General features: G+C 41.2%; 1 protein-coding gene across 2 annotated transcripts in view; it reads left to right on the forward strand.

The window, feature by feature from the left end:
- The window catches only part of HIPK3 (homeodomain interacting protein kinase 3), a 79,580-nt gene that overhangs the window by 16,791 nt on the left and 34,926 nt on the right, over nt 1–27,863 (forward strand). For both annotated transcript variants that reach the window (XM_084853416.1, XM_084853426.1), the window contains exon 2: nt 6,409–7,510. In XM_084853416.1, the coding sequence (XP_084709542.1) occupies nt 6,411–7,510 (1,100 nt within the window). In that variant the 5' untranslated portion in view covers nt 6,409–6,410. The remainder of the gene's footprint in view (nt 1–6,408; nt 7,511–27,863) is intronic.

Raw genomic sequence — 27,863 nt, forward strand, 5'->3', positions numbered from 1 at the left:
CAAAATCACAGGCGCAAATATTTACGGAAATCACAATTTGTGCAAAATTGCAGCTGGAAATAGCACAACTTCTGCAACATTAAGCTATTTACAGCCGTGATTTTGCACAAATCATGACTTCTATAAATATTTATGACCACGATTTTGAGCAAATCGCGACTCGCAAATAAAAATGCTTTCAAAGTTCCTAAGTTTTGGGAACTGACCTTCTGCTCGGCTCACAAATGCAAGCCACGTTGGGGGAGCCACAGGTATCCATTGAGCCCCCAAAGGGCCAGATTTCTCCACGATGGATAACACAACAGTCCCCTATTTGGGGTTGCATATGCAAAATGGCACCCATGCCCATCATGGCAGATTAAATAACCTATGGTGAGCTGGAGTATGTCATGTAAACCAGGTCCATGAGTAGGGCAACAAACCATGGGTTAAATAAATCATGGGTTAGCATTATGTCTGAACCAGGTCAGGATGTTGGACTGACAATAGAATCTTAGTCTGATTCAGCAGCTTTGTTCCTGCATTCTATCCTCTTATGCTAAAGAAAGGGCTATGGGTGTCCAAAGCATTTGCTTGGTCCTAACAGCAAAGGTGGTGTGAGAGAGTTGAATTCAAACCATTTTATTCTACCTTGCCTCTGGATTTGTCACTTCAGAGTCTGTCCCTGAAAGTAGTGCATGGTAGTACTTGTTCGGTATTCTTATTCTGTACTGATGCAGCAGAGAAACATGCAAGATGGAATACCTGTGTGTGTGTTTATATAATATTGGGGCCAGCATAATTCAGTCTTTGAACAGAGCACATGTGAACATTATCAGCTCTTTATATGAAAGCTTTTGCTAATGTATTCTTTAGGTATTTGTCAAAATAAATTATAATCCAAACCTTTACTGTAAATATTTTGTGGTAGATGACTTTTTTACTCTTTTTCAGCTCTTTATCCCCCCCCCCATTCATTTAGCAATTAAAGATCTGCAAAGATCCAGTCTTTGCTGTTTTGGAAATTGGAGCACTGAACCTGGCTTTTGTCTTTTTCCTGAACTTGTACATCATCTTAGCATTGAATTACAGGCGGATGGATGGTTGCCATAGCTCTGTCTCTAGGAAAAAGACTCTTAGGATGCAATCCTATGGATGTTTAGAGAGGTAAAACTCCTATAATTCCCAGCATGCCCCAGTCAGCGTGGCTGGGTGGAGGGATGCTGGGAGTTGTAGGACTTTTTTCTGTCTAAACATGCATAAGATTATGCCCTTAACTATTTAATGCCTTGTTTTAACAGCTTTAGGCATTTGGACTTGAGCTGTGGAAAGGACTTAGATAGTTGTTGCCAGTGCCAAAAGTTGTAAAGGTATATACTGCATGTGGGAAGGGAAAGATCTGCAAAGTGTTCAAGGAAAGCTGTGCACGGCAGTTGTGGATGGGAGGAGAAATGCAAAGAAAAAAATAGGCAAACAGACTGATACTAGCCTGTTGCCTTAGTGACAGTTAATGGCAACTGTTTGGTCTCTGTAAAGGAAACAAATAGTCTCAGGTAAACTGTGGCTTTTGGTCTTGAGGCAGTGTATTAAAAGAAGTAAGGCAGACCATGAAAGGTATAGAAATTGGATTTAAATAAATGCATACATTTGCTGTGATGGACACTGATAACATTGATCTAACTATAGGGAAGAAGTGTAGGTTTCAGAAAACAGAACTGGTTTTGTTGCGTTGATGTTTGAGGTTCAGTGGGACTCTAGAAAGTGAGATAGAGTCTTGCATAATAGCCTAACACAGACATAGTGCTTAGCTATAGGTTTGTTGGCTAATGTTTGAAGCATAATGACACTGTGGTTTAGCTTGCCATGTCCCCAACATATGTATATGTAAAATGGAGAAACCAAGGCTAGGTCTCTATGGAGGGGGAGGGAAGGAGGCTGGGGATATCCCGGCTTCCCCGGTTTCCTCCCCACCCACAGAACTGCCCCCTTTCCCTTCTTTCCAAGGTTGCTTTTGTGACCTTGAAGCCAGCTGACATGGTTCTTTCCAAGCGAGCTGCGAGGGGAAGGGCAGGGCAGGGAGCTCACACTCCTGAGTCTGAAGTTGGAGCGCTGTCTCCGACCTCAGATCCAGGAATCCGAACTATCCTATGGATCCCCAGACGCTGTCTAGGGCCATAGGATTGCTCACTTTGGATGCAGTCTTATGTATGTTTAGACAGGGAAAAGGTCTTAGAACTCCCAGCATGTTCCAGCCAGCTATGCTAGCTGGGGAATGGTGGGTGTAGGACTTTTTTCTGTCTAAATATGCATGGGACTGCGCCCTTAATTATAGTTCAGTGTAGAGGTAGTGGTTAGACCTAGTTCAGATGCCATTGTTTTGGAGGCTAAGGAATGTGCTACAGGTTGACATGATTACTCTCTTTTTCTCCCTGTCCTAACCGCCCTGCATGTGGGTTCCCTCCTCCATTTCCAGTTTTCTCTTACCATAGGTTTACCTTGCCATGATACTTGAATTGACAAACTAAGATTGGTGATGCTTCCAAGCCATAGTTTGCAAAAGCATTTCAGGCTTATGGTTTTGAATCATGGTTTGGAGATAAGGTGCTAACTATAGCTTGCCAATTCAGATGTCACAACAAACTGGGTAGAGAAAATCAGGAAATGAAGGAGAGAGTCTGTGTGCAAGAGAGGAGAAGGGCGGGGAAGGTGGGAAGAGAGAGCATGCAAGCCTGTGAGAGACATTCCTGAGCTTCCGAGACATTGTTTGTAGGACAGGTTTGTATCGTCAACTGGTAAGGTTCTGTTCAGACATGAATGTACCAAACCACATCAGCCTTGTTTGCAACTGATCCTTAAACATGGTTTACATATTCATACATAATACTTAGTTTCATGACTTTATTGCCCAGTTTGGATGACAAATCCTGGCCTATTAAGCCAGGATTATGCAAGAGCTTTGTGCATCCGCATGCAGCCCGTTTAATCCTTCTTCACTCCTCCCTTTCTGCAAGCAAGCAAGCAAGCAAGCCAGGAACCTGCAGGTAACTGTAGCTTCCCTGGTTCAGGCTTAATGGGAAGCTATGGATAACTGCTTCCTGGTTTGCTTTCTAGTGCGAAGGGAAGAGTGAAGTGGGAACAAAGGAGCTGCATGCAGATGTGTGAAGCATGTGGATATCCTGACTTATTCAGCTAGGGTAAGATCATCTGAATGTGGCCATTGCGCCTGTCTCTGGACGATATATGAAATCTTGATGTTGTAAAACTGTATCTTCATTCCTCTGCTGTGCCCTGCTACTCCCAAGTGCTATAGGTACCCTTTTATTTTGATAACTAAACTTTTAAGATCTTTAAATAGCATTTTAAAATTAATGGTTAAATCAGTAATGAGGAGAAGGAAATGGTTAATTATTGTGAAAGAAATGGTAGTATTTATGATTGAATTGTTTCTGAGTATTTAATGTTTTTTGTATTAATCTGTCTTCTTTGCTAATATGGTAATTCTGATGAACATACTTGGAAACTGTTAAGTGCAATTGTATATTCTTCAAAATCTGACACAAACTTTACTTTTTAAATTGTGGTTTAATTGCTTTGAGATTAAAAAAAACCCTATAAAGCCACAGCACTTCAACAAATATTTTTTCATCCAGATATTGCTAGAAGAATGTTAAATCCTTCACTGGTCTAATATGAAGGACAGAGAGCTGGGAACTCTCCTGGAACACCAGGAAAAAATTATTTCATCAGCTCTGTGATAGAACGTGATGGACATGTAGCACTTGTCAAATGTGTCGTGCTGAAAACAACTTGTAGACAGTTGTCTGTGGCTAAAGAGAAGAGTAGTTGAATGTGATTGAGTAGGGAAATGGCTTAAGATGTCAGATACTTGTATTGTGTGTAGAAGATGGAAGCTAGTAGTATGAGTAACTGTTACATTTGGACACAGATAAAGTTGTGATATGGGTAAGGATCAGGAAAGGCAACAGTTAATATAAATTACCACATAAAATGTCTTGCATGTGTTGTGGGAATGTTTTACCTTGACAGTGTTGTAGAAATACAGATATTCTAGATCCTCCTACCTATTTTGTTTCAGAACAATGTGATAGTACTATTTAAATAAATTAAAGACCTTATATTAATTTACTGTGTCCTGTATTTTTCTTGCTTTTAAGTTTGACGGGGCTTGGAGCTTGAAGGTCACATCAAGGCTCATTCCATTCGGGGCAGAGCAGCTTTGGCAGCTAGCCTTAGATCTGTCAGTGTGCAAGAGATTAGCAGACCAGCCATATGGTCCAGCTTACTCACAATTGCAAAGAATGATTGCGTAGTTATCATTCAGACACAACTCTTGCTTTGGGTTTGTGGAACTCGTTTTCCTGAGAAAGGGGTCCAGATTCAAATTCCCATCCCCTCCACCTGTAATATGTTTTGTATGCCTACAAGTTGTGGACATTTCCGGTGTTACTTCATTTGGAATGTTAAAATAACATGATTGTTGTTGAGATGTATCTGAGCTAGGGAAGCAAGTTGAAAGGAGAAACTAGAAGTATAAAGCTGGAGAGGTTACTAAATGTCACTGTGTTCCACCATAGTGAATTCTGTTCTGCAGTCGAGACTTTTGCCTTATTAATAAAGGGTATCTTAAAAAAAATCCATACCCACACAATAGTGGTGGCTGTTTTTTATGGAAAATATACCATCTTGTCTCATCATTCTTCCAAGGAGTTCAGAGCTGTATGCATAGGGTTTCCAGGTAGTCTTCTATCCAGACAGTCTTCTATCCAAGCACTGGCCTCTGCTAGACCTGCTTAGCTTCAGCTGTGTAACAGAACCTTCTGTCTCATTTCTAGTCTTAATCTTCCCCCTGCCCCCCCGACACTCTTACCATCTGAGGCTTAGTTGGCTGCTGCATTATATCTTGGCCTGTTCAAGGATGGTTATATGGGTGTGATTCTGAAAAAAAGTGGCGGGGCAGAGCCTTGGTTTCTCTGCCAGCCCCCAAATGCCTTTGCTAAAAACCATCCTTTGGAAAGAAGTTGTGTGCACCTATGACAAATGGGAAATGTAAACCTTTCCCCTCCCCCTTGAGTGTAATATTTATAGTAGCATACACTTTTTAGCAGTATACCCTCATGGAAAATAGAAATGAGTGATATTTGATTGGCTTTGGCTGAACTCAGCTTGGTAAAATTGAAGGTTTTTTGCTTGAGAACTAAACTTTGCCAGTTGCATTTTACTGTGCATGTGAAATAATTTAGTAACACATTTACTAAAATATATTCAGGTCTCTCATTCACAGACACAAGGCACTGTTAGATACTTAAGAGTCTCTGGGACTCTTTACTGTGCAGAAATACAAATTCTGCCCCTTAGTCTTTGAAAAGTACTTTATTTTTTAGGAACATTTACAGGAACATGAAGCTCTTACAGTTTGCTGTTTAGACAGTACTGTCTTGTGCATTTTCATCAGTATACAATTAGAAAAGGCAAATACAAGTATGAACAAGACAGTGGTTTGAAAATGCCTGTTGCATTATGTTAGGAGATTCCTGTGTACTGATATCTTCCCACATATAAGTTGCTATGAGTTGTCCTTATTTTAAAATCGATACCCTGCTTTCTTTTATAAAATAAACTCAGGAAGCTGTTTTGCTCTCCAGTCAGAAATTGGGTTAAGGTAACTTGTGTATGCTAAACAGGCTTTAAACTACACCATGTTACGTTTTTAGTTGGAGAATAACAGCTCAGATAAGAGAACTTTTTAGACCAAAGATTCATTTCCTGGTTTAATAAGCCAGTTCAAGAGCCTAATGTGGATGGGATTAGAATGCAGACTGCATGCATAGAATGACTCCAAAGGCCATCCAGTCCACCCCAACCCCGCTGATGCATTCTCCTCACCTCTTAATATCCGTGTTTTGTACTCACTGAAGTAACAACCATTGTCTTTTGTCTGTTTCATATACATCAGTCACGATGAAAGATGTTGGAACTGGACATTTTTAATCCTACTCATATTTGTGATACTAATTTACAATTGGAGTGGCTGTTACGGAGCAGTTAATGGCAGATCTTGCCTAACATCATTGTACTGTAGTTCTTAAAGTTATTTTTGTGCCTTGGGAAAGTATCTAAACAAGAATAAAAATGAATTGTACAGTTTTGATACTTAAGATGTTTGTAAAAACGCTCTATAGAACTAATGAAAACTGATTGTATTTGACACTGATATATTGACAATATAAAATATACAGCAATTCCATAGTTTAAATCCTAATGTACAAAAGAGCTTGCATTTTTGTGTGCGTGGGATAAGCAGAGACGTGAAATCAATATGAGAAAGTTTTGAAGTTAAGATTTTTCATAGACTTATCAGGAAAAAATGACAAATTGTACTAATCTTCTTCCTTTTCTCCTTCCGTTTAGGTATGGCCTCACAAGTCTTGGTCTATCCACCATATGTTTATCAAACTCAGTCAAGTGCCTTTTGTAGTGTGAAGAAACTCAAAGTGGAGCCAAGTAATTGTGTGTACCACGAAAGATCCTACCCACAGATCTATGTGAATGGTAAAAATTTGGGAATCGCTCAGCCTCCCAGCAGGGTTGGTACTTTCTTGCAGGCTACGAACCTATTTGACAGACCTCAAAGAGAGACTTTTTTGTTGCAGACCAGTGCTGTTGCTTTAAAAAATATTGTAGGTGCTACAAAAATATTAGCGGTGCGGGCACAGCAACCTCAAGTGGAAGCACCTTGGCCTGGGACACAAGAAAGTGAGTTAAACGTCTTGGACCGCCCCCAGCGATGTGGACTGAAGCGTAAGAGTGAAGAGTTGGAGAATCAGAGTGGCGCAATGCAGATTGTGGATGAACTGCCTATATTGCCTGCAATGTTGCAAACAAACTTGGGAAACCCAGTGACGATTGTGACGGCTACTGCAACTTCAAAGCCAAGTGGTACCAGTGGTGATGGAGATTATCAGTTAGTGCATCATGAGGTGTTATGTTCCGTGAAAAATACTTATGAGGTTCTTGATTTCCTTGGGCGAGGGACTTTTGGACAAGTAGTAAAGTGCTGGAAAAGAGGGACAAATGAAATAGTGGCAATCAAAATTCTGAAGAACCATCCATCTTATGCACGTCAAGGACAAATAGAAGTGAGCATATTAGCAAGACTAAGTACAGAGAATGCTGATGAGTTTAATTTTGTGAGAGCTTATGAGTGCTTTCAGCATCGCAACCATACTTGCTTAGTTTTTGAGATGTTGGAGCAGAATTTATATGACTTTCTGAAACAAAACAAATTTAGTCCTCTTCAGCTAAAAGTAATACGGCCTATTCTGCAACAGGTGGCCACTGCACTGAAAAAACTAAAAAGTCTTGGTTTAATACACGCTGACCTCAAACCAGAAAATATTATGTTGGTGGATCCTGCCCGGCAGCCTTACAGGGTTAAGGTAATCGATTTTGGGTCTGCTAGCCATGTATCAAAAACCGTCTGTTCAACATATCTGCAGTCTCGGTACTACAGGTCTGTACCTTTTTGTATTTATTTCTAGCTTATGATTGGTACTTCCGCAGTTTTGACTTGTCTGCAGTGTCTGTATTTATCCAAATTGTTTGATTCTCCAAGATGCTAAGCAGCTCAGTTCAGTAAGTCATGATAGGAATGGGTTTTTTCTTTAAACCTTCCTAAAGGATCAGTCATCTGAAACAGAGCATTAATGTTTTTTGGTTCTGCACATAAGACCTGATAAACATAACATTAGTTTAATTAGCTGTCAGGTGTAACACTGGAAAATTAAGTTGCCCTGAGGGGCAGCCATTTATTCCAGCATGCTAATGGTAGCCTCCGCTAGGAAATGTGCAAAAACCAAAGATACTTTAAAGTTCTTCACTGCCAGTTCTACGTGGTCCAGGTAATAGGGACAACAGAGCATGAGGTGGCTTTTGGCATCTAGCCTCTGATGCATCTGCTTTTCTTATAGACCATTCAAAGCTTTGAGCACGTCAAAGTGAGCAGCATGAAGATTGGTATTCTTGATCTGCCGAATGTGAGAAAATGAACCAAAGGGGAACACCAGTGCCTCTACCAGTGGAGAGGTCTAAATTCATCCTCTGAGACACTCTGTAAGGGGAAAAGAATCAGAACTGGTCCACATATTCTGCCTGTAGACACCAACTGAATTTGGTGGAGAAAGTGGACTCTGTTTTGTCCTGGGCATTGAACCTAGCTAGCAAGGGTATTTTGTTTCTTTGGCTTTTTCTTCAGAATTTATACGAAGAATAATCTCAGAGCAGCTGCCCTGTATCTCTGCCTGCCATACAAGTTACATAAGGAAAGGTATTAGAACTGTGTTTGGATTCTGCTCTCTTTTGGTTATTTCTTTGCCTTTCTCTATCTGCTGGCTGTTGTTCAATTATGCTCATTTTCCCCCAAGGGGTGGAGGAGGGGGACTGCCACCATCCCCTCCCTTCCTCCAGAGAGAGCAAGTCATTCACTTACTGTGCAGTCTCCTCCCGACCTCCATTATTGCTGCTGGCAGGGGCTGGGCCAGGGCTAGGCTGGCCAATGCTTCTGAGCATGCTTGCCTACTTTCTGTTTCCTCCTTCCTTCTAGACTGGCCAAGGCATTCTCTGTCCTTAATGTATTTCCCTAGGAAGTAAGCAGATCGAACCACTTGGGTGCTCTGCTGGATTTCCAAATATGGTCCTGATTGGTTCTCCCAGAGCCAGTGAGGGCCCAGATATTTGTTGTGAAAACTCCTTCAGGACACCTGCAACCAATCCGTTCACTTCGGGTTTGTTTGTTTTTTTGCTATTCACATGCCTGCTGGGCTCTTGAGAGAGACTGGAGGGAAGGGAGCAGCCACAAAAGGTAGATTGCTTCCTTCGTGAATTGTGAGTTTCATTGGGGAGCAGAGGGAGGTGTGCAATTTAAAAAAATATTTCTTTTAACTGGAGGCCTAGGTGCATGTAAGAAATAATGGGGTGAGGGCTGGGTTTCCCTGGTGTTCCCTACCACTTGCTCCCCCCCCCCAATATCGTTCTTTTATTTATTCTGTTTTTAACATTGTATCTTCAGGCTGTGGGGGGACGATGATGGGGTCTTTGTGGGCTGTCCCTTTGTTCCGATCCCTTGCTATTTTCCCCCTATTTCCCCCCAATTTTTGCTTTTTTCTGTTTTTTCAGTCTGCTTTGTAGCCGTGATCTTTACGTTGATTCAGTTTCCCTTTCTGTGCAATGGGTTACTGCTACGGATTCAAATGAATTTGGCTCTCAATACCGACCCCCCCCCCCCATGGTCTCAACTAAAGCTGTGTGTAAAGGTTCTCTCAGAATTCTCCACCATGTTTGTGTGCAGAGAAATTGGGACAATTCCACTGAATTTCTCCAGGGGATGACAGTGGAGCTCACCATTTGCAGGGGTTGTAGAACAGCTGCTTTCTGTTTTTGTAAGATTTTTTCTGCTGCAAGTGGCAACAGCATCAGTCGTGTTGGCAGGCTCACCTCATGTTGTATCTATCATAGTGCAGGTGTGAGGTGGGGGCGGTAGTGTTGTGTCTAGCTCCAGGGAAGAAGTGGAGGTAGTGCTGTGTTAAAATCTGTCCTCCAATTTCCTGAAAGTTTTCTTTCCCCATGAAAGAGGCTTCCATTGTTTTACCTCATTCTCAGAGTGCTTTATTCTTTTTGTGATTTTTTTAAGCTTACCTAATCACTATGAGAGTACTGTGTGTGTGTGTGTGTGTGTGTGTGTGTGTGTGTTCTTTTGCATGTCTTTCCATTGCTCTGCAGCCTCCCAGGCTGCCTGCGCTTTCTGAGCTGAAAAAGCCCTATGGGAGTAGTTATCTCATGATGTCTTCCCCTGGGCTTTAATTGAAGTGTGGGAAGCTGATGAGGCTACAGGCTGTTGGAGAGATGAATGCACAATGAAAAACAAGACAGTTGCACGCATTCCTCAGCCACCTCCTAAGTAGGGTTGGCAAACGAACCCTAAACCCAACCTATGAGAATTTCTCCAAAATGTTCTTCACCATTGAATTTCTTTATGAAAGCAATTTCTTTTTTATCAAATTGACTGAGAAGGGTTGGAAAAATGTGGGAGAAATTTTTGGTGCAGCACTACTCTCAACATTAATTTGCCTGTTTCCCTTTTCTGTGCCATGGATGGGTGCCCTGTCCTCTGCCACACCAGCCCCAATGGATACCAGCTGCCACTGATGCTCATATGAAAAGATGGGCATATAGATATGAACTTTAAGTTGTAGTACATATCTTTTGGAGGTATTATTGATTCTGTAAGCAGAGTTCAAAATACTTTTATCTGTGTGCACATGGTGGAGTGGGGTGATTTAGTAGAAGCCTGAGTTTTGATTACTGCAGGTTACTCAGCTTATAAGTAGGTGACAGGTTGATGTTTTGTGAACTCAGTTAATATATACACATTTTTCTCCTTAATAGGTCAAGAGTATTTTCTGTTTTGTGGAGTAACTATTATGCAAATATATTGGATTCTACTGTGGGTATTATTGTATTCCTTAATTACTATAAGTACTAAGGAATCAAAATTCCCATGCAATAAATCTATCCTATAGCTTGTGGAGGTGCTAAAGAAAGATGTAGAAATATAATGCTAATATTACTAGAGAGAGAATACTACTGATAGGAATTGTTGAAATTCCTGTCATATATAATGATGGGAAGGCACATAGCGTGGTTCCATTTCTGAAACGTAGTAAGTCTGCTTCATAAGAAAATTTGGATACCTACAGATGCTACTTTGAGCTCCTTGAAGGAAAGCTGGAGAGAGACAGCAAGGATGTGAACCTTGGGCTAAAGGAAGCAGAGTATGGACCTAAAGTCATAGTTCTGTGTGGATTTCCCTTCCTCCTAGTATGAAGTATATACTGCAAGTTAATCTATGGTGATCAGTGGTGTAATGGAGGGAAAAGACAAGGGAGCAGAGCTCCCAGAGTTTTTTCAGAGCAGGACTGATAATGTCATCTGCTGGAGCTGTAGGATAATGATAGACTCCTCTTGCTCTGGCAAGTGAATGAGATGATGGCAAGGCTTTCAATTGTACTATTGTTTGTAACAGATTAGCATAGAGGAATTCAGGCTGATATTTTCCTTTTTTGTGGGGTTCTTACTTTATGCTAGCAGTTTATATTTGTTTGCAAGGTTGTTTGCATTAAAAGCAAAAGGTTGCCTTTCAGCAGGCTGAACATCTTTTGGGTAAAGCTCAGCGTGTTTTATAAGTTAAACCTATCGAGTCAGAACTGCATGGTTGAGTTCAAGTAGCTTACTTCCAGATGACTATGCATAGGATTGCAGTTATGTCACATAAAATTAATTGTGAAATTTCTATAGTGGTTTGTCAGCTTGTTTTCTGGATGTCTATTTTATGATGGAATTTTTAACCATAGCGTTATCGCTCTGTCTGTCTCTGTCTCTCTCCTGTGGCTGGGATTAGGGATCTTCTGTGGCTGTGATTATGGATTTTTCTTGATGGTATTGTTATGGTGGTTGCCATGATGAGCTCCTGCACTTCAAAATTTGCCACTATACTTCTGCTGATAGTAATGTGTAAAATGCATGAAGGTGGTTTTCAAGTCACATGACCCTTCCTCAGATTGGATGCTTCTGGTGGGGCTGGGAGGTAGATGCAGTTCTGCCCAGTCAGTTTCCACTTATCTTATCAGCATAAGGGCAATAAATGAAAAAACCCTATTCTATTTTTGTTAATATAACAGCTAGGAGTAAGGCATTTATATATCTTAAAGTACCATATTAAAAATTAATAGATTTCTCTTTATGCAAAGGAGGGTACTTGCAAATGGAGGAAGTTTATGAACGTAGATATCTGTTGACTGCTTAACAGGAGACATGCTAGTTATCTCTCTTCAGGCTTGTTATCAGAAGACCGCTTCCAGAAGCTGGTATGTATGAAATCTATAGCCTAGTGGAACACTTACTGTACTTGAGATGCATATTTTCTGGTCCATATCTGTTTGCTGATATTGTACACAGGATGTTTGTAGGAGTTTAAAAAAACAACAAAAAACTTTAAACCAGAAACCAGGAGAATGAATTTTTCTGTCTTCCAAATTTGAAAAATGTCAAGTCCTAGGTGCCAGAATAACATGCTTAGGAGCCAGCACCATGTTTTTGAATGCTAATCCTGTCTAGAGAGGGCGACATCTTTTGATACCAGCATCAGTTGTTTATATACCTAGTTAGCAACTAGGATTTTTCAATTCTAGGTTAGACCAAAGATGACATAACAAGATTGTTAGACAAATAAGTGATGCTCTTTCCTGACTTTTGTATTAAAGTTGAGTCTTAAGCATGTCTTGGACATTTTGGAAAATTTGCTTTGGTTAGGCTGAGCTGAGAATTCTTCATGATAAAGCTCAGCAAAGACGTTAAAGAAAAATCAGATGAAGCAGGCATTTTCATGTATTTCTATCTTTTAATCTTATATTTTTAACAAAATATATTTATAGATGTGGTATGCTATATATAGTATTATGAATGAGAAGCTGCCGCCTTATATATTTTTCCATCCTGTCACATGCTGGTATCTGATTTAGCTATCTTTTATAAGTGAATATTTCCTGCACCCATTCACTTAGTGCAGGGGATATTGTGAAATAATGTATTTGAGATTTAGAGGTGGAAATAGGGTCTATAATTCTGATAACCATGTTCTGCTCATTGATGAAAGAACCGATGCATGAGAACAGACCAAGATTCCTCTGTAAACAACTTGAGCTGGAATGTGGCCTCAGATGTTATTCTATCACTTTGAACTGTGCATCACTGAAATGTTGTGGGGGATATCTTAAAATAGGCAGGGGGTGGTGGCCAGAAACTGTTGACTACTATAGATGGTGAAGCTGTTTCGCTGGTGCAGTGAAATAAGCCAGAAGTACATGCTGCTAAGTGCATTCATTTGCTCAAGGTCAGCATGCTCAAAGTCAGCTGCTATGCTTATAAGCAGAGTTACTGTCAGGAAAGAAGTTGGGGCTACTATATGAATAAAGGTGGCTTGTTAAGATAACAAGTTTCATGTAATTAGAGAGACTTGGCCTCCATGAAGTTGTGGGCTTTTTTTTGGCAGAGGGGTTAATTTGGCTTTTACTTTTTACTATTTTAATTCAAGGCTGAATACATGGACTGGCTCAGCTGGTTCGTATAGACGTAAACAAACTGTGAATTGTAATGGTTAAGCATGCTGCTGCTTGGCAGTTATTTTACTGTGTAGCATTTGTGCTTTCTCAAGCAGGCAATCTGAACTGACACCTTTTTAGTTTTCCTCTTTAGAAATAAAAAAACTAGGGTGCCCCCATATGTTTTCTCTTGTGATTACTATGTTCTGTATCTTTCTTTCTACCTCTCCTTGTTTTGGAGTAGGTTTTAATCATCTTTGGCAACTTGGTAGAAAGGTACTAGACATTATGAACAGGTGTTTTGGGGGGGTTGATTTGCATATAATTTTGTGTTGCTGTTTTTTATTGACTCAGTCTCCTACTAATTCTTACCAGGTCCTGTTCTGTCTGGAGTAATCTCCTGCTTACCCAAGCAATTTTCCAAGTGGAATTCAGATAGAGTTTCTTCAAGCAGTATTAACATCTGGTATTTTTTTTTCTCAGTAGCTGTTCCTTTCTTCCAGTGGGAGCTTAACTATTTCTTGGTGGTTTTACAAAAAACAAAATCTGTTCTAGAAAGAGTGTTGGGTTCTACAGTCACACAAGCTGATTATATAGTAAAGATTGCTGTGACTCAAGTGAAGGCAAGCATTTATTTATATATAATACACCCTTATTTTGTTTAACTGGTAGTAAGGTATTTTCCATTCACTAGAAATGAACAGTGAATAAGACTTGGTATTTGGTTTATTAGCATGAGAATAATGTATTACATTTAGTAATCTTATACATAAGCTGTGCTATGTTGAACTACTATTCATTTTAGTTTACTATATTGTCAGCAAATCACAGAATCATAGAATAGTAGGGTTGGAAGGGGCCTACAAGGCCATCGAGTCCAACCCCCTGCTCAGTGCAGGAATCCAAATCAGAGCATCCTTGACAGATGGCTGTCCAGCCTCATCTTGAATGCTCCCAGTGTGGGAGAGCCCACTACCTCCTTAGGTCATTGGTTCCATTGACATATTGCTCTAACAGTCAGGAAGTTTTTCCTGATGTTCAGCCGGAATCTGGCTTCCTGTAACTTGAGCCCATTATTCCTTGTCCTGCATTCTGGGATGATTGAGAAGAGATGCTGGCCTTCCTCTCTGTGACAACCTTTCAAGTACTTGAAGACCACAATCATATCTCCCCTCAGTCTTCTCTTCTCAAGGCTAAACATGCCCAGTTCTTTCAGTCTCTCTTCAGAGGGCTTTGTTTCCAGTCCCCTGATCATCTTTGTTGCCCTCCTCTGAACCCTCTCCAGCTTGTCTGCATCCTTCTTAAAGTGTGTTGCCCAGAACTGGACACAGTACTCCAGATGAGGCCTAACCAGTGCTGAGTAGAGGGGAACTAGTACTTCCCGGGATTTGGAAGCTATGCTTCTATTAATGCAGCCCCAAATAGCATTTGCCTTTTTTGCAGCCACATGACATTGTTGGCTCATATTCAGCTTGTGATCTACAACAATTCCAAGATCCTTCTCGCTTGTAGTGTTGTTGAGCCACGTATCCCCCATCTTGTAACTGTGCATTTGGTTTCTTTCTCCTAGGTGCAGAACTTGGCATTTATACCTATTAAATGTCATTCTGTTGTTTTCTGCCCAGCGCTCCAGTCTATCAGGATCACGTATCTTTCAGTCATTTGTCCGCTTGTTTAAGTACTGTGCCTAACTAGTGTAATATGTCTCATAGTTAGTAAATAGTGAACATTCATGGATTGAAAGAACATTCCATTACTCATGAGCAGTAGGGAACTGAAGTAGGAATCATTGGTGGAGGCTTGTGGGGATATGTAGGATTCAATTTCCCTTCCCTTTTCCCCATCACAGGCTATCCTACCCTTTCTATCTGATATACTATCTCAGGTATGGCAGCTAAATGCACTTTCTTAGTTTGGCTTTAAAGAGACAATGGGCCAGTTTGCACAAAATGACAGCCCATCGAGGGTTAATTTACCCTTGGGAGCTGCAGTGCATGCTGGCCATCATTATGAATATACAACCCCTGACCAGGGGTTCTTGTGTTGTGCCAACCTGTCTGGCAGGGGTTAGTTGAGGGTTAAACAACTCTTGCATAAGCCATGGTCTGTTGTAGGGTTATGTGACGGTTGTTAAACCCTCAAGTAACCCCAGCGTCTGGGTTTGCATGACAGGACAACCCCTAGTGGGGGGTTGCATATTCATAATGGTGGCTGGCAGGTGCTGCAACTCCTCAAGGGTAACTTTACTAACCCTTGATGAGCTGACATGCCATGTGAACCAGGTCCATGGCCCTTTAAAGCCAGTGGGGGAAGCCAAAGTAGAGGGAGAGGAAAAATAAGCTGCTTCAGTGCTAATCTATTTCTCAATAAAGCTTGGCAAGGCAGTTGGCAAAGTGCTATAGGTGGGACCAGTCCAGCATTCTGAAAATGGAGCTCCAAAATATTGATAAAAAGTCAGGTTTTGTACATAGGATGAAAATGGCTTTCCCAACACATAAACACACATACGCTCCCAGCGCTGCTGTTGAATAAGCATGTTTGTTAGTAACTTTTGTGTAATTCTTTGAAGCCTGCAGTAACTGGTTAATTTAACATGAAGTACAGGGTTGTTGTTGTTGTTGTTCAGTCGTTCATTCGTGTCCGACTCTTCGTGACCCCATGGACCATAGCACGCCAGGCCTTCCTGTCCTGCGCTCTCTCCCGGAGCGTGCTCAAGTTCATATTCATTGCATCCGTGATGCTATCTAGCCATCTCATCCTCTGCCGTCCCCTTCTCCTTTTGCCTTCAGTCTTTCCCAGCATCAGGGTCTTTTCCAGGGAGTTTTCTCTTCGCATTAGGTGGCCAAAATATTGGAGCTTCAGCTTCATTATCTGTCCTTCCAATGAGCAGTCAGGGTTGATTTCCTTTAGGATGGACTGATTTGACCTCCTTGCAGTCCAGGGGACTCGTAAGAGTCTTCTCCAGCACCACAGTTCGAAAGCATCAATTCTTCGGCGCTCAGCCTTCCTTATAGTCCAGCTCTCACAGCCATACATTACTACTGGGAAAACCATAGCTTTGATTAGACGGACCTTTGTCGGCAAGGTGATGTCTCTGCTTCTTACTATGCTGTCTAGGTTGGCCATAGCTTTCCTCCCAAGGAGCAAGCGTCTTTTAATTTCATGGCTACAGTCACCATCTGCGGTGATTTTGGAGCCCAAGAAAGTAAAATCTGTCACTGCTTCCATTTCTTCCCCTTCTATATGCCAGGAAGTGATGGGGCCAGATGCCATGATCTTAGTTTTTTTAATGTTGAGTTTCAAACCAGCTTTTGCACTCTCCTCTTTCACCCTCAACAAGAGGCTCTTGAGATCCTCTTCGCTTTCTGCCATTAGGGTGGTATCGTCTGCATATCGGAGGTTGTTGATAATTCTCCCAGCAATCTTAATTCCGACCTCTGATTCATCCAACCCGGCATTTCTCATGATGTACTCTGCATATAAGTTAAATAAGCAGGGTGACAATATGCAGCCTTGTCGTACTCCTTTCCCAATTTTGAACCACTCGGTTGTTCCATGTCTGGTTCTTACTGTTGCTTCTTGACCCTCGTACAGGTTTCTCAGGAGACAGGTAAGGTGGTCTGGTACCCCCATCTCTTTAAGAATTTGCCACAGTTTGTTGTGATCCACACAATCAAAGGCTTTAGCGTAGTCAATGAAGCAGAAATAGGCGTTTTTCTGGAATTCTCTTGCTTTCTCCATGATGCAGCGAATGTTGGCGATTTGATCTCTAGTTCCTCTGCCTCTTCGAAACCCAGCTTGTACTTCCGGTAGTTCTCGGTTCGCATACTGCTGAAGCCTAGCTTGTAGGATTTTGAGCATCACCTTGCTGGCATGTGAAATGAGCGCAATTGTGCGGTAGTTTGAACACTCTTTGGCGTTGCCCTTCTTTGGAATTGGAATGTAAACTGACCTTTTCCAGTCTTGTGGCCACTGTTGAGTGTTCCAGATTTGTTGGCATATTGAATGCAGCACTTTAACAGCATCATCTTTTAGGATTTTAAATAGCTCGGCTGGAATCCTGTCATCTCCGCTAGCTTTGTTGTTACTAATGCTTCCTAAGGCCCACTTGACTTCACTCTCTAGGATGTCCGGCTCAAGTTCAGTGACCGCACTATCATGGCTATCAGGGACATTCAGATCTTTCCTGTATAGTTCTTCTGTGTATTCTTGCCACCTCTTCTTAATCTCATCTGCTTCTGTTGGGTCCCTGCCTTCTTTGTCCTTTATCATGCCCGTCTTGGCACAAAACGTTCCCTTGAGATCTCAAATTTTCTTGAAGAGATCTCTAGTCTTTCCCATTCTGTTGTTTTCCTCGATTTCTTTGCATTGTTCATTTAAGAAGGCCTTCTTGTCTCTCCTTGCTATTCTCTGGAACTCTGCATTCAGTTGGGTATATCTTCCCCTTTCCTCCTTGCTTTTCGCTTCCCTTCTTTCGTGAGCTACTTGTAAAGCCTCATCAGATAGCCACTTTGCTTTCTTGCATTTCTTTTTCTTTGGGATGGATTTCGTTGCTGCCTCCTGAACAGTGTTACGGACCTCCGTCCATAGTTCCTCAGACACTCTGTCTATCAGGTCTAATCCCTGAAATCTATTCCTCACCTCCACTGTATATTCATCAGGGATATGATTTAGGTCATACCTGAACGGTTTAGTGGTTTTCCCGACGTTCTTCAATTTAAGCCGAAATTTTGCAAGAAGCAGCTCATGATCTGAGCCACAGTCAGCTCCAGGTCTTGTTTTTACTGACTGTATAGAGCTTCTCCATCTTTGGCTGCAAAGGACATAATCAATCTGATTTCGATATTGACCATCTGGTGATGTCCATGTGTAGAGTCGCCTCTTGTGCTGTTGGAAAAGAGTGTTTGCTATGATCAGCATGTTCTCTTGGCAAAACTCTATTAGCTTTTGTCCTGCTTCATTTTGTACACCAAGGCCATGCCTGCCTGTTATCCCGGTGATTTCTTGACTTCCTACTTTAGCATTCCAATCCCCTATGATGAAGAGGACATCTTTTTGTGGTGTTAGTTCTAGAAGGTGTTGTAGGTCTTCATAGAACCGATCAACCTCAGCTTCTTCGGCCTCAGTGGTTGGGGCATAGACTTGAATTACTGTGATGTTGAATGGTTTGCCTTGGATTCGTACTGAGATCATTCTATCATTTTTAAGATTGTACCCCAGTACTGCTTTTCCCACCCTTTTGTTGACTATGAGTGCTACTCCATTTCTTCTAAGGGATTCTTGCCCACAATAGTAGATATGATAGTCACCTGAATTAAATTCGCCCATGCCTGTCCATTTTAGTTCGCTGATTCCCAAGATGTCGATGTTCAATCTTGCCATCTCATGTTTGACCACCTCCAGCTTACCTTGATTCATTGATCTGACATTCCAGGTTCCTAAACAATATTGTTCTTTACAGCATCGGATTTTCTTTTCACCACCAGACACATCCACAGCTGAGTGTCCTTTTGGCTTTGGCCCAGCCGCTTCACTCTTTCTGGCGCTACTTGGAAATACCCTCTGCTCTTCCCCAGTAGCATATTGGACACCTTCCAACCTGAGGAGCTCATCTTCCGGCGTCATCTCTTTTAGCCTTGTGATACGTTCCATGGGGTTTTCTTGGCAAGAATACTGGAGTGGGTTGCCATTTCCTTCTCCAGTGGACCACATTTTGTCAGAACTCTCTGCCATGACCTGTCCGTCTTGGGTGGCCCTGCACGGCATAGCTTATGGCTTCATTGAGTTACGCAAGCCCCTTCGCCACAACAAGGCAGTGATCCATGAAGGGGGAAGTACAGGGTACCAGGTAACAACTGGGGAGAAGGAATCATGTTGAGACCAGTGCTGTTTAATATTCATTAGTGATCCAGAGTGAGAGGTGAATGCTGGAAGATAGCAATATTATTCAGGCTTGTGGAATTGTAAATGGCCTTTGAAGAGTTAGAATAGGATCGCTCAGAAAAGTAGAAAAAGGAGGAACAAAAATGTTCAAGTGATTTGTACCATTCTTATAACGAAAGATAAAATTGTACTGTGGATTTTAGTCTAGAGAAAAGATGACTAAGGGGAAACGTTATAGAGGTTTATGAAATTGTGTGAATGTGTGGAGAAAATGTGGACGGAGGAGGAATATCTATATCTATATAGAATTACCTATTTTCATAGTATTAAAACTCCACTCTGAAGTTGATTCGCTTTAGGTTTATATAAGTTGAAAGAGAGTACTTCATCACACAACATGAAATTAGTTTGTGGGTCTCGCTGCTGCAAGATGTGAGGGCCACTAGTTTAGTTGGCTTTAAAAGGGAATAGGCAAATTTTATGAGGGGTAAGACCAATCAGTAACCATCAACCATAACAGCCCAGTGGAGCCTCCATATACACAAGTTTTACTTCTCTTAATACAGACCTGCACCATCCAGATATACACCTGAGCAAAGGCTATTTGTGGCTTGAATCATGTTAAAATCTTTTCTTTTTAAATACTCTGTTGCTGCTCATATGCAGCACTTATTTTAGGAGCTTTTGTCTTGTTCCACATTGGAAACCAAATTAAGGTATGATTTTTGCTAATTCTGAGGTGAACTGACTCGGACCACACCTCTTGGACTACTTTGCAGATCAGAATGTAATTATCTTTCAGATTTCAGACTTTTCTGAATGACATGTAGTTCTTGGCTCACAAAATATTCCAAAATGCATATTTTCAGATAGAAATGTGTATTTTGTGAGAAAATGTATTAAAATACTATTTAAATACTCATTTGCATGCAGACCTATGAGTGTACACATGAGAAATTGGCATAGACTGAAAATAGACTGATCTGTCCAGCCCTAAACACAGTACTGGCCTAGGTGGACTTCTTATGGATCACTGGTGGTTATTAATATGAGTTTGGAATTGCCAGTTTATAAGGGCCCTTGTGGGAGGGGCTTCTCCTTTTAAAAGTTTAGTTTTGAGTCACAGTCCTTCACTTCAAGAGAGGTATATGTTTTGAAATACAGGAGTTTTTTTTAACCACGAATTGCATACTGGAAAATACTTCAGCAAGTATATGCCTGTGTGTATTCAGTAAATAAACTCTGGCTGTCTTTATGGTTTCTCAACTATAACTTGATTATGGTATTGACATTGGGGCATGCATGCACTCCACTCTGTTGGTGTCTACTTAACCTGTGCCCCTGATACATTGGTATATCTGACCATAATGCAAATCTTCTACATTCAGGGTTACGTATCCTTAATAATCTCTTCCTGCCTCTACCTCTGTATGCAACGAAATAAAAAAGGTTCCAATGCATTTTGGACCAGATGCAGGTCCTTCTTCAGGGAAATTCACTATAGCGCAACAAGTGTTGTTTGCTGTTCAGACACCAGTCTCCTCTGCTATGTCAGGTTTTTTGGTCTACCTTTGTATGACCATGTGGGGTTTGTGTATAAAATAAATAAATAAAATTCTGATGCAAGAGATCCAGTAGTTTCTTTATATTGCTGAAGAGAACCTGGTGCAATACCCAGTGACCACAGCATTATGCAAAGTGTCCAGGACTCCCTCTTATGACATTTTTACCACTTTTTGCATGGCAAAAAGTCCTCCTACTTCTGGGAAAGAGGTAGCATTACAGACCTGGGAATATTTTGATTGCATCAATCTATGGATAATCTCAAATACCTGTTCTCAATTTGTGCTCTAATTACTTTTCTAAAAAGTTTAACCAGTATTTGGCCAGTCAACGGTCTGATCATTGTATTCAGTCCTAAACAAACTTTTGTAGATTTAACAGTTCTGGACATATATATGTCTCTGTCTCTGAGATATGCATCTCTATCTTAGTCTGGAATGAGCCTGAGACTGTCATTTTATAAAGTTCCCTTCTGTAGGGAAGTGACCAGAATATATGGTAAAGGGATGTCAAAGCCTGCTGATACCCAAGGGAATAATTAGTATGATATTTGTATTCTGATTTCTGGCTAAAAATGCAATGAATAAATGCCACACATTTAAAATAAAGTGAAACAAAAGCAGCCCAGCTGGAGAATGAGTGGGCCCTTGTGTTTTCTGTGCCTCCCTCCCTCCCTCCTGGAATCCTTCCCGCAGGGCAGTTGGTGTCAGATGGCCCTGTGGTGTGGGAGGCAGCAGTCCAGCTGTTTGACTTTATGTTTGACTGTCGCCACAAGATATTCTAAGGTGGTGCCATGGGTCCATTCGATTATCCGATCGTATTTCAGTGTTGTAAAGTATGTGTTTTTGGAGGTGTGGTGAGTAGGATGGGTTTGATTTTGGTTGCTTTGTTGGTGAGTTGAGTGATACTTTCAAAGAGAAAATGATTAGAGACATTCATAACAAAGTATTGTAATTTGGAACTGATTGGTGTACTGAAAAGACAAATGATCTTTTAGAAAGTGCTATGCTGCTAGAGAAAACCAATTTAGAGAATTATGCAGAGACTAGCTGGCAAGTGTAGGACACTCAAATGCACTTAAGGCAGCAGGACACTGCACAGTATAGCCTATATCTGCTGGAATTTTTCTGGGGGTGGGTGGGTTGTATATGCATATATAACTAGAATCTGAGAACAAGTTTACAGTTTCTGGTAGATCTGTTGACAGAGAAATGGCAGGGCCTGGACCTTTGAGAAACTTGTACACTAGGTCTCCTGATATGTTATTTCTGATTGGGTAAACCTGCTGTCCAGACAATTGTCTTTTTCACTTGTGGCTGAAACCCATCCCCACTACATTTTCCTTTGGAAAAAAAATCCTACATATTAGGGAACTGGATAACACTGGGCTATAGTGCAAGGTTCTCATATACTACTAGAACTCTACCTCCTCAGCAAAATGGGTGCAACAGCATTGGGCTACTTTGCAGTACAGGTGTAATCCATAGTTTCTCAGCCACAACCCCATCCTCTGCAATACGGATATAATAATCATGGACATAATAATGATCTGCATTGGCATTGGAAGGGTATTTTTTAAGTTTGCTAAATCAGAAAAAATAACATGTTTTGGCATGAAATAAGATTCAAGTTAGAAAGATCATGAACTTCTGGCTTTGCTGCTACCTTTTTCTTTTTGGGTAGACGCACTACTATCCAATCACAGCTACACTTAAATCTTGCATTTCTGAATTGTTTGCTATGGTGCAGTAATTGCTTCATTACCAGGCCTTAAAAATAAACCAGGAAGTTCCTTCTCCAGACACTGGTTGTGTCACTATCAGTAGTGTAGTGGCAAATTCAGAAGTGCAGGGTCCCTTTGTGACAGTCACAGCCATGCCCCCTCACAGCCACGCCCCCTTCTAAGATTGTACAACCTTGTAAGATCTGCAGCCTTCAACTGGGATCCAAAAACAGTGTAGCTGAGAGTAAGGCAGTGGTATTTCAGTTGGACGTCTGAGAAAAAAATGCAGTGGTGGAAAAATCTTTTTCACCCACTTACTCACACACAAATATTTTGGGTTTTCAAAATATGATACTCTATGGAAGCTTCACCCTCTCAATTCAGCCCTCATGGACAGATCCCTTCTCATTTAAACAGCCCCCTTGCACACTCCCTTAGTGCCCCAACATTACCCATTAGCCTTCCCTATGCTCCTTCATTATATCTCCCCCCTCCCCCTCCAACAGAAACGTCCACACACCCAGCTGGATTGAGCCGCCCCCCCCACACGCGCGCACAGTGTTCAGTGATAAATTTGGACGTGCAGGAGCTCATTGCGACATTCTCTGAGAGCAGTCCAAAAATTTCAGGCTGCTGTGTTGATCCATATCAACAAACCAGTTGTAGGAGTTTTCATCTCCACCAGGAGCCCATCTTTGGTAAAGCGAATAGGTCTTAATTTCCCATTCCAGACCAAGTCATCCCAAATACTTTACATTCCAACATGGAACAATATACTGTGGCTTGGAAAATTACTTCCCCCCATAGCTACAGTGAGGATCGCAGCTAAGCTCAGAAGGAACAGGGAATTCTGAGGTGGGTGGCAGATGACATCAGAGTCCCTGCTAATGAAAAATTACTGGGGCTGCATCCCTGCAAGCCCTGCCTCCACTACACCACTGGTCACTATATACTTTTTGCCTAATTGGCTAGCTTGGCTTTTGTAAATGTTTATCAGTGCTCTATGACTTCATTCATTGGCTAAAAGCACTGAAAGGCAGGGACAGGATCGTTTCTCTCAAAAACAATGGGCAAATAGTTCCTGCACGTTTTGTCTTATATATTGGGTTCTTCAAGGCCTAGAAACTTGATTTGTTTTTGGTTTTTTGTAATTTAATGAAAACTGGGGATTATGGCTTATCTGGGGGAAAGGTAACTATCTCAACCCCATGAACCTTCCCATGGACTCCTATGAGTAAAGCTGTTGTAATTCCAAGTGTAGACAGAGGGCGGGTATGAGCAAAGCTGACTTAAAATTGGAGAGCTAAACAGATATTTAAGAGGTTCCAAATTTGTCAAAATGTAACTGAAAATAATGTACATAAATTAGACAATTGAACTTGAAATTTGATTTGCATACTTTGTTCTCCCTTTTTGCTAAATTTGAAATTGTGCCAAGTAACTTGCATCTTTGGTCTTACGTTAATTGTGTAAATTAATAAAATATATTTTATAGAAGCTTTGAAAATAATGAATTTCCATATTTTTCTGAATATGACTGAATGCTTGCAGAATGTAAGGGTTTGGGGCAATGGTAGTTCGGCTGTTGGGGTGAGAAATATGGGAAGATCACATGAGAAAATGTGGAAGGTCAGAGCCATAAACGGCCAATAAGTCCTTTTCTTAGGAGAACACGTGAATCTTTTGCAGACTTGGTGTGAAGTATTTATTTATTTAATTATTTATAATGTCTGTAGGCTGCCTTTCAGGGGCAGGGGCCCTCCCAGGGCAGCGTACAGCCATTATATATATATAAAACTGATACAGTAATAAAACACCTGGCATTACAGTACTGCAGCCATGATGGTTAGAAACTTGACATGCAGAGCATAACTCAGTTCAGTCTATGTGAACAAAGGGGGCTACTTCAGAGTAAGCAGGTTATTGATTTCAGTCTTATGTCAAGTGAATGCTGATACTCTGGGAAAATCACTTTTATATTGGAAGTGGGTTTTGAGCACTACATTCTGCAGCTATGTGTTAACTGTGATGCTTATTCTTGGACCAAGTGTAAAAGTAGCTACTCCGCAAGTAAGCAAGCTATCAAGCCAGCTGTGTGTGGGAAGGAGTGTGGCAGAAGCAGCTCTGACCTCTTGAACTGGACATTATTATCTGTTCCACTCCCAGATTTGATCTGATAGGCCAGTGCTTCCAAGGAGGTTTTGCTCTTTCCTTACCACTGTGAAGCCAAGAGAGGCGGAACCTGAGCAGGAATAGGGTGAGGGAGTCTGTTTCATTGTTCTAGTTGAAAGTCTACATGTGGAAGTCTGCCTATGCTGATAGAGTATTCAAAGATGTACTATGTAAACTGCTTTGAGAACTTTTTGTTGAAATGCAGTATATAAATACTTTAAGGCATAGTCTGTTCTGTGATTCCTTCAGTAAGAAGTTGAGCCTTGAACAGGTTTGCTTGCCATGCAGTCTATTTTAGTTTATTTTAATGCTTCTCTCCCTCCCCCTTTCATTTTTTTAGGGGCTTACAGTGAGGCATACTCAAAAGAAAACAAAACATTGCAATTAGTATTTTTAAATACAGGTTTAGCTTGCAACGCAAATTTGTTTTTAACAGAAATATAACTTGGTAGGTGTTATCCAGTTTATAGATATCCAAAATGGCTTGGATACAGTTCATGCATAGTAACGGATACTTATATTGAAGTTCTCTGTTTGAAGGGAGCATATTCCTTTATACCAGGCCCCAGGACAATTATTGAACCATGTTGAAGAGAAGCCACTGTTGCTGTATTCCATATCTCATTCTTGTACTAGCTGTCAGCTGCAGTGTAGAACCTTTCTTGCTCCAGGAGCAACTACTCTTTCCTTGTAGGCCAGAGAAGCTGCTTGCTGAGTAACCAAAATGTGATGCTCGGTATATAGTTATGAAGACAGAACAGCCAGCTATGATTCTGTGCTGGATGCACAGGAGGCAGAGGTTCAAATCAATATATACCTACCAGGCCACTTGGCTTGCATGCAGGACATGGCTTTGCCTCTTTTGTATCTAGAAGTGTGGCGGGCTGGTGAAAGGACAGAATGATCCATGCCTTCACCACGAGCCTCTGCTTCTGTGCTACACGTGCGCGAGTCATTAGCAGAGAGACCAAGCATAGTGGTGGAAGAGGCAGGAAGCACTCCTTGCCTTCTTTGCTAGCCTGCTGTGTTTCTAGCCTTCAAAATGTTTTACTTGCCTGCTTTTTATTCATAAGAGGGTCTGGTAAAGAAGGGATAGACTACTCTGTCGGTCCTCCACCAGCCCCTTTTGTGCATAGAAAGCAAGTAAAATACTTTGAAGGCTAGAAACTTTGGGAGGGTAATGACAAGCGTGGTCTAAGATTACAATACAGTTAAGTAAGCTTCTCATCTAACCAGGATCTGAAATCAGAGTTTGGGGTGGGTTCTAAATCATGATTATGGCTAACAAAGGAAGGTACAGGAGGGAGGAGGCTGGGTCCCAATCTCCAAGCCAAGGTTTGCAGGAAACCAGCATTAAACCTGCACTACCCCATATGACTAACTTGTCCAGCCATTTTATTTAGGTCTTTTTTGAGAGATAGCCAGAATTTCACTCATTCACACAAGTCTTTATGGAAACCTATGGCTACGGAAACTTGTAATTCAAGGGAGAAAACCATTGCATTTGATATGATGGCTCAAACATTTGAGCACTACTGATATGAACTCTGAGAACTGGGTTTGTTTTTTTTAAATTCCTGCTGGTCCAACATAATGGGGCTGTTTGCACATAATGACAACCCATTGGTCATACAATGTGCCTACAGCACATCTGCCTCATCTACTTTATTCTGCAATTCATGATTGGCTCAGCAACCCTCAATCAGTTCCTGCTGAGCATGACGTCCAAAGCCAGATTGCTGGGTTGTTTAGGGGCTAAACAACAAACTGTGGGTTAACCGCTGGATTGTTTAGCTCCTAAACAATTCAGTGGTCTCTGGACATTATGCTCAGCAGGAACAAACCAAGTGAATGGATCCCAAAGTTCCCATCAGCAATGGATGCTCCAAGCAAGCTCAAAAGCCTTCATTTCAGAGAGTTGGAGATTTAGGAAGAGCCTTCAACTTTAGCCAGCCATCTTTCTGTTCTTTTGGTAATTTTGGGAAAGTGTGGGAAATGTAGTTGTGATTCAAGCTAGCTGTCAAGATAGGGGAGAGTAGTGGAGGAGTTCCTCCGGACTGGAACTTTCCAAGCTTTCGAAAATTCTCAGAAAAAACTGAGCTTTTCCCAGTTCCTCTTCCCAAAGGCACCAAAAGAACGGCCTGTTTCAAATTGAGAAAGGCAGATTTTGCTCATCCTCTTCTCATCATTACTTTAAGTCTGTGGGATGTAAGGTGTCATTGATTTTGTGGAGGCTTAAGCATGCTTAATGTTCACTGGTTTGTGGTCATGGACTCTGTAGTTCTGTATTATGCCCTTTAGAATTGTTGATGAACATTTGGATTTCATTTAATTAGCCAGACTTGAGTCATGTGTCTCTTGAATATTCGTTGGAGCAGGTTTTAAACTGCATTTGCAGAGCAATTTCATGATATGCTATTCTAATAGACATGTAATAGAGAAAACAGCTTGACAGGGTTGTTCTCGAAATGATGACTTGACAGTATCTCATAGCAGTAGAATCCAGCTATCAATAGTGTGTTAATCCAGCTAAGTGGAGAGCCTTTCCTAGGAAAATACAGTAGTCCTGTGGGCAAAATCATTGCTTGTAAAAATTACATTCAAACATGTAAACATCATTTTAATGTATCTAATACAATGAATATATGTATTGCCAGCATCATTGCATATAACAAACTAAATTGTCAAAACTATTGCCTGTTTTTAGTGGTGATTTGGCTTGGTTTGCATTATATATTTGGAATGTGGTCTGTATTTGGAGTGATCATAGCTCAATGGAAGTACACATGCTTTGCATGCAAATGTTTCCAGCACTTCCAGTTAAAAGGGCCGCTTGTAGCATGGCTGAGAAAAACCTTTGCATGAGATCTTCTGTCAGTTGGGATAGGTAGCATTGGGCTAGATGAACTAGTAGCCTGATGCAGTTTAAGGCAGCTCCATATGTTTAGATGGTATACAGTGATTTTGCTGACAAAACCAGGAATGTTGTGTCTTTCCACTTCGTGCTTGAAGCAGCAGGCTGAAATTATTAACCGTGTATAGATTTGTTTGTGAGGAGGCACCGCAGGCTGTTATGTGAAGTGGCAGGATCCTTCTAGGTTAAAACACTGCACCAATATTGCCTAGCCTGTGTGGGGTTGTCTTCCATACCTAGGAAGTAAGCAAGCAATGGAGAGGGTAGGCAGATGCAGTAGCAACTTACTTCTGCTGACAAATACCTTCACACAAACCAGGCACTGAAAATTTCTCATGGTACAGATATAGGAATCCAACATTGCTACTGACATATAGTGTTTGCCATTCTCTCCACAGCAGTAGAGAGCCTGTCCTCTGTTTCTCATCTTTATTTCTCTCCTCATCTTTTGAAGGTT

This window comes from Heloderma suspectum, chromosome 1, assembly GCF_057233095.1.
Source record: "Heloderma suspectum isolate Gila_16-S chromosome 1, 16-S_ref, whole genome shotgun sequence".
Taxonomy (NCBI): Eukaryota; Metazoa; Chordata; class Lepidosauria; order Squamata; family Helodermatidae; genus Heloderma; species Heloderma suspectum.